This window comes from Rhinopithecus bieti, unplaced genomic scaffold, assembly GCF_001698545.2.
Source record: "Rhinopithecus bieti isolate Rb0 unplaced genomic scaffold, ASM169854v2 scaffold_1452, whole genome shotgun sequence".
Taxonomy (NCBI): Eukaryota; Metazoa; Chordata; class Mammalia; order Primates; family Cercopithecidae; genus Rhinopithecus; species Rhinopithecus bieti.
This window is the reverse complement of record NW_016803399.1, coordinates 891-8,250: the sequence shown is the minus strand read 5'-3', so window position 1 is coordinate 8,250 and position 7,360 is coordinate 891. Positions and strand designations below refer to the sequence as shown.

At 37.0% G+C, this 7,360-nt stretch overlaps 1 protein-coding gene across 4 annotated transcripts in view; it reads right to left on the bottom strand.

Annotated features, from left to right (window-relative positions):
• Positions 1 to 6,991, bottom strand: part of LOC108536047 (actin, cytoplasmic 1-like) — a 42,582-nt gene extending 35,591 nt beyond the window's left edge. For all 4 annotated transcript variants that reach the window (XM_017882525.1, XM_017882536.1, XM_017882533.1 and 1 more), the window contains exons 1-2: positions 6,916 to 6,991; positions 5,701 to 5,867 (exon numbers count right to left, since the gene is read on the bottom strand). In XM_017882525.1, coding sequence (XP_017738014.1) covers positions 5,701 to 5,867; positions 6,916 to 6,957 — 209 coding nt within the window. In that variant the 5' untranslated portion in view covers positions 6,958 to 6,991. The remainder of the gene's footprint in view (positions 1 to 5,700; positions 5,868 to 6,915) is intronic.
• Positions 6,992 to 7,360: the final 369 nt, after the last annotated feature.

Sequence of the window (7,360 nt, the reverse complement as noted above, 5' to 3'; positions counted from 1 at the left end):
AACTGACCCCATGATCCAATCACCTCCCACCTGCTCTTTTCTCTCAACACCTGGGAATTACAATTTGACATGAGATTTGCATGAAAACACAAAGCCAAACTACTGGGAGGATATCTTTACTTTTAAAATATCTAAATGTCATTATTTATAATTCAAAATGGCAATTTTATTAGTTATGATTTTACTTGAAAATAAAATGATCTGGTAAATTTTCTCCACTTTTAACCTATTCAGTCAAAATATGTAAAAGTTGGATTTGCCAGCAGAAAATTGTAACTACTTTTAATGAGATAAAATGTATAACAATATCATGATTACTGTACAGAGAAGAAAGTGAACAAGAAAAGAAAAGGAATTTAAAAACAGAGAATATCACTACCGTATACATACATGAACTGACAAAGAGACTAAAATCTCCTACTGGAGATTATGTTAGGATTTGAGCAAAAGCTTATAAAATACTAAAAACAAAAACAAAACAATTATTTTCAAGAAATAAATTATACACAGAACTCTTCTGGTTAAGATGATGTATCAAAAAAAATCATCCTGAGAGCTATTATTAACCAATCCATCATAACCAAAACTGTAAGTCTATAATTCTGGAATATTAAAAAGTTTCATTTTGAACATAGTTAATGGAAGGCAACTTTTGAACAGAAAATTTCTGGTTAAAGTTGACTCAACTTAGGAAAGAACTGACCTGTAGCCATGGTAACAAGAAGCCACCCAGAGCCAGTTCAAAATCTAGTCAATCCATCAATGACCACTGGCCTTGCTCACCAACCCATATCCATGTGAGCAGCTTGCTTCTGAAAGACAGCCCAGCAGCAAAAGCTGCTCCATCAGAATAGACAGTGCCTGACCAGTATACGTCTTACTAGAGGAAGCAAAAAATTCCAACTCTGACTTTTTATTTCAAATACCGAAGGTCCATAATCCCTTGGAAAGAATTTGTGGTCCATTAAATTTACCACTCTAATAGTTTTTAATATAAAATACTAGTGGTCAGGCGTGGTGGCTCACGTCTGTAATCCCAACACCTTGGGAGGCCAAGGCAGGTGGATTGCCTGAGGTCAGGAATTCAAGACCAGCCTGACAAACAGGGTGAAACTCCGTCTCCACTAAAAATATGAAAATTAGTTGGGCATGGTTGCGCGCACCTGTAATCCCAGCTCCTCAGTTAGCTGAGGCAGGAGAATTGCTTGAACCCAGGAGGCAGAGGTTACAGTGAGCTGAGGTCATGCCACTGCACTGCAGCCTGGGTGACAGAGCAAGACTCTGTCTCTAAATAAATAAAATAGCAGTAAAGTCTGCAATTCCTCTGACTCATTTTACCATAATTGCAATTATCATGATTACCAGTAAAAGAATAGTGAATAACCACAATATTGGGCTTTTCTCCCTAAGTGAAAAAATATTAATATAAACAATGTAGCGTATTATAAAGTGCCAAAAGAATTTTTAAAATGCATATAATCACCTGGCAAAATTGTTAAAATGAACCTTGTCAAACACTTTTTAAGTGAGACTCAATCAAACAACATATCCCGGATAAACTCCACTCGTTCATCCAATAACTATTTACTAGGCAGCTACGTCTCATATGCTAGGCCTTTTTCTAGGAAGTGAGGATATGGTAATGAACAATAAAACTCTACTCATGAGAGTGAGATAAACACACAATAACAACAGACAGGTAAGACAAAATACATAGTACATTAGAGGAGAAAAACTAAAGCAGGAAAATGAAATGTTTATGTGTTTGACGCGGAGGGTGGTGGGAAAGTTGGCATGGCCAGAAAAGCCCCTGCTGAGAAAGAGGATTTTTCTTTAATACAAAGAATATTGTATTTGTATATCAAAGACTCTAAAAAGTGACGATGTTAACAGAATTGATGTCAAGACACAAACAGGTTTGAAGTCAGAGATGATAAACCACTGTTTCATTGAACCTTCCCTTGATTACATTAGACAGCATCCGTGGTAGGCTCCCAGTTGAATCTTAAGCATGATGTGTCCTGGTGATACAATTGTAATTCCTTTCTGCTAGTCCTCGTTCTCTCTGTTTCCTTTTCCTTCATTTTCTCTGGACTAGGAATTGTGCTGGTACATGGTTCTTCCTCAGAAAGTGGTTATTCCTTAATGTATTTCTTTTTACTCTTTTTCTTCTTAGAAAGGAGATTTTAAGTAAAGAACTGAAGAAATGGAAAGCTAGACGAATATCCAGACACAGGGAACTTCTAAGGGCAGACAGAGGTGTGCCTGGAGTCTTTAAGCACTAGGGACAGGTAAGGAATAGCAAGAAGTTCAGTGTGGCTGAAGCAGAGCAAAAGAAGTAAGGAACAGAAGTTTAAGCAGGAGAGGTAACATGCCAGATGGTTTACTGCCTTTTAGTTATTAGGAGGAACTCTGCCACATACTCGAAGAGTGAAATGGGAGGCAATTGGAAGGGCTGGGGTAGAGGAATGACACAATTTGACTTATGTTTTAAATCCATCTACTGAATTAAGAATTAATGAAAGGGGAAGTTTTTAAAAACCAGGACTATCAATTCCCAGTCTATGACAGTCATCTAGACTGCAGATGACGGTGGCTCAGATGTACAAGATGGCTTCGGGATATATTCTTCAGGTAGGCCTGACATTTACTGAGAGATTAGATGTGAGGTGTCAGAGAGAGAGAAAGATGAGTCAAGAATGACACCAAGGTTTTTGGCAGAGCAACTGGAAAAGTTGCCCTTAACCAGGGGAGGAAAGACTACATGAGCTGTAGATTTCAGGAAGGCATCAGGAGCCCAATTTTGCATCTGACAAGTGTGTGATACCCAATAGGTAATCAAATAGAGATGTCAAGTAGGGTCAGCTGATATGGAATCTGGAAAATTAGGGGAGAGAGATTCTGGCCAGAGACATACATTTGGAAATCACTAGCATATACACAGTAGAAAACGTCATGAGGGGCAAGGCACGGTGGCTCACGCCTGTAATCCCAACACAGACAGACAGATCACCTGAGGTCAGGAGTTTAAGACCAGCCTGGCCAACATGGGGAAACCCTGTCTCTACTAAAAATACAAAAATTAGCCAGGCATGGTGGCGTGCACTTGCAATCCCAGCTACTCAGGAGGCTGAGGGAGGAGAAGCACTGGAACCCAGGAGGCAAAGGTTGCAATGAACCAAGATCATGCCACCGAACTCCAGCCTGGGTGACAGAGCGAAACTCCGTCTTAAAAAAATAAAAAAGTTATGAGAAAGAAGATTGAGGACTGAGGTCTGGGAAACAACAACGTCCAAAAGGAGAAAGATGAGGAAGAGCAAGCAAAACAGACCATGATGAACGGACTAGAAAGGCAGGAGGAAAAGCCTGAGGGGGTGAGGTCCTGAAAGCCTAGTGAAGATGCCGTTAGGGAGGAGATGTCCTTCACTGGCTCAAATATTGCTGACAGATTAAATGAGGTGTAAGAAAAAAATGCCTAGATTTAATTACAGAAGAAAGTAGTGATAACCTTAAGAAAAACAACTTTGGAGGAGTGCTGACACCGAAGACTTACTGGCATTGAGATCAAGAGTGAATGGAAAGAAAACCTGAGTTCGTGAGTATAGACAGTTCTTTTAAGGACATCATACTTAACACAGTCATGACTGAGAATGATGTAATTTTCTTCCACAGTCATGGAAAAGTGATAAACAAGAAATAGGAGTTTTCAAATTGTATATAGCAGGTGGAGTTTTCAAATTTTATATAACAATTACATATTTTAAAGGTTATAAAAATTATATACATATGGCATTAAAAAATTCCAGACTGAGATATTAAAGGTCCCTTGAACATTTCTAGATTACATAAGCTGATTATCATTTTGTTCATGCTGACACATAAAGACCAAGAAATACTAAAAGTTTCAAGGAGAGTATTTCTTGCTTGATAAAAATCAGCCAATTCTAGGACAATTGATACTCATCAAATATACAAAGTCATTGATCACAGTAAAATACTGAGTTCTACTAACAGGAATAAAGTGGGAGAAATGCAGAAAATAATCTTATTTTATAAATGAAGTTTTAAAACTTTTATGAAGCCACTGTTGAAAAATATGGTGAGGTGAATACTGAAATATATCCTTTTCTCAAAGGAAAGATAATGTCACACGCAGGGGACTTTTACAAATAAGAGTCACTGCATTAGCAGCACCTTCCTTTTCGCACAAGGGTCAGAAAATAAGCACCTGTGGGCCAAATCCAGCCCACTGCCTGTTTTTGTAAGTCAAGTATCTTGGAACGCAGCCAGGCTTACTGACTCTACAGTCCATGGAGTCAATTAGCTGGGTGTGACGTTGCACACCCGTGGCCCCAGCTAGTAGAGAGGCTGATGGGGAGGATCACTAGAGCCCAGAAAGTCAAGGCTGCAGTGAGCCGTGATCACACAACTGCACTCCAACCTGGGCAACAGAGCAAGACCCTGTCTCAAGAAAATAAATATACATAGTCCACAAAGCCCAAAATATTTACTAACTGGCTCTTTGCAGAAAAAGCTGGACGACTCCTGGTTCAGTAGATAAAAGATCCTTTGATGTATTTTAATAAAATTTTTACCCAATACACTGAAATGTTTATATTAAATCTAGATCCCCACATACGATCCCTCAGCAATATTCAGATTGAGGGTCCAATATTTCAGCACTCAGGCCACTGACAACAAAAATTTAGTCACTAGCAATCTTGTGGCTAACAAGGTACAGTGTCAATGTAGCATGTAGATTCCATTTGCAACACAGCAGATATGCAAGAATTCTAACAAGAATTCTTAAGATGCGTCATCAAACTAAATGCTTTAAATACATTTTCATTGCGAAATACTCAGTATGCTCTAGATCTAACCTCATTTTTAAAAAAATGGTTGCGTACTACCTTATTTTGGGGGTATGGAAATTGAGCTATTTCCTATTGATAAGGAATTAGACTAGCTCCAACTTTTTGATATAATAATGCTATAATAAATATATAGATAAGTATGTATGTAACATATCTATACAAACATCCTTTGCATGTATTGCATATCCTTACTATGTTATATATGTGTGTGTGAATATGCCACTAAATTAATGCTCAAAATGTATTTACTAACAGTGTATGAAATGTCTTTTTCAATGAAACCATTTCCTTTGCAGCAACACGGATGGAGCTGGAGGCCATTATCCTAAGCAAACTAATGCAGGAACACAAAATCAAATGCCACATATTCTTACTCATTAGTGGGAACTAAACAATGAGAACTCATGGACACAAAGAGGAGAATAACAGACACTGGGGCCTACTTGAGGGTGGAGCATGGCAGGAGGGAGAGGAGCAAAAAACTACCTTTTGGGTATTTTGCTTCTTATGTAGCTGAAACCTCCATGATACAGTTTACCTATATAACAAACCTGCACATGTGCCCAAGAAGCTAAAATAAAAGTTCACTAAAAAGAAAAGAAAATGCCTTTTCCCTCACATTTGCCAATACTGGCTATTTTTCAAATAAATTAATGACCGGAAAAAATGGTAACTCATTGTTTGCTGATTTTCATTTTTCTGATTACCAGGCAAGGCTGAATATCATAGTAAAAGTATAAAATGTGTTCATCATGAATATTAGCCCAAATTAGGATTAGTTTGACAGCACATGGTTGTCTCCTGTTAAATGTTGCCATAGGCTTACCTGTGACACTCTTCATTCTCAGTGTCAGGAAATTGCTGACTTCCAGGTGTTCTGCTCTTGCTTTGTGGAATTAATCCATCATCACCACTGCCAGCAGCAGCACCATCAGCCAGGTTTTCTGGTAATCCCACATGATTACTTCCGTGCTTCTTCACTTCTTCTTCAACCTTGAGTGGAAGTTTGATATTAAGGATGGTTATCGCTTTATTGAATAGAAAGGATCTTTTCAATTGATTTTATCACTTGAGCAAACTGTTCATTATTAAATCATTATTTTAGTCATTAAAAATATTTCACATTTAAATTTAATCATATATACAGAACTATTGGCATATAATTTTATGATGTAATTATCATTAGTATCTCACTAAAATTTTTGAAACATTTGCTTGATTTCTGTTTGACTGAATAAAACAGAATTTTCCAAAATTCAAACAGAGCCCTCCTTCATTTTATGCTTTTATTCCCAACCACTCTTCAGAATCTTATATATGTATTTGCCCCATTTGACTCGTGGGAACACACACATAAAAAAGACAAAGACGCAAAATGTGTCTCCTGTCTTTACCACCTAGATTTTACATTCAACAGTCAGATTTAGAGGATGAGACACTGTGGGGCTTCAGGAGTAGAAAGGAAGATTGCCCTTTTCTGCACTAAGATATTCTTCTCCCACTGCCTTTGATCATTCCTTTCTCATTTGGTTCCTGGGATATCGAAAACATGATGGTGCTCCCTGAAACACGGGAACCAAAGTTTGCCCCAACATAAGGAGCAGAGTGAAACTGCTGAGGTACAAGCGTGGAATTCCAGAAAATGAGATGCTCCCCAGATTTCACATTCAATAGCCATACAATTTTCCAGCTGGAAAATACACAGAATAAGAAACTGTCTTCTTTAGTCACATTATCTATTGATAATCAGACTAAAACCAAGAAAGATAAAACGACTGATCCAAAGCTCCTAAAGTGGCGTTACTTAGCATTTTAAGGCACCATTCAGGATTATTCCATAATAATGAAAGAACATCTCTAGGGTTTGCGTCTCTTTAAAACTCAGTATACAGAATTCTTTCTGAGTTAAATATTAAAATTTTCACTGATGATTTATGCTACTTACACGATAGGATCATGTATGCCTAAATTTACTACACTTTGTTAAGCAATGTAACATAAAAATCTAATTCAACAGAAACATTTGAATATAAAGGTATACCTCTCTATCACAATCCTTATTTATTTCTGGTTCTTCAGACATTTTCTGCAAATGCAAAAACAGAAGGTTAATCTGCTTGCTGTATTTCTGTGATGTCTCCTCTTTTGGAATTCATGTTTTTAAAATAATTTTATTCTTCAGTAATCAAGTATGGACAATGAAAAATAAGAAAATAATTAAAATTAAAATTTAACTGTTAAAATAATTAAATAATTAAAATTAAGAATTAACTTTTAATCTACATGTAGCTATTGCCACATCATTGGCTTCTAACATGTGAAAATTATTCACCTTAGACAAAGGGAGAAGAAAACATGAACCAGCAAACTTAACTTTTCACCATTTGTTTGGACTAAACTTAACTTGTTATGTGTTAAATCTACCAAAAATGAATTAGCAGATGATTTGTAGTGTTCCAAAGGCTTCCTCACTTGAAAAGGATTTA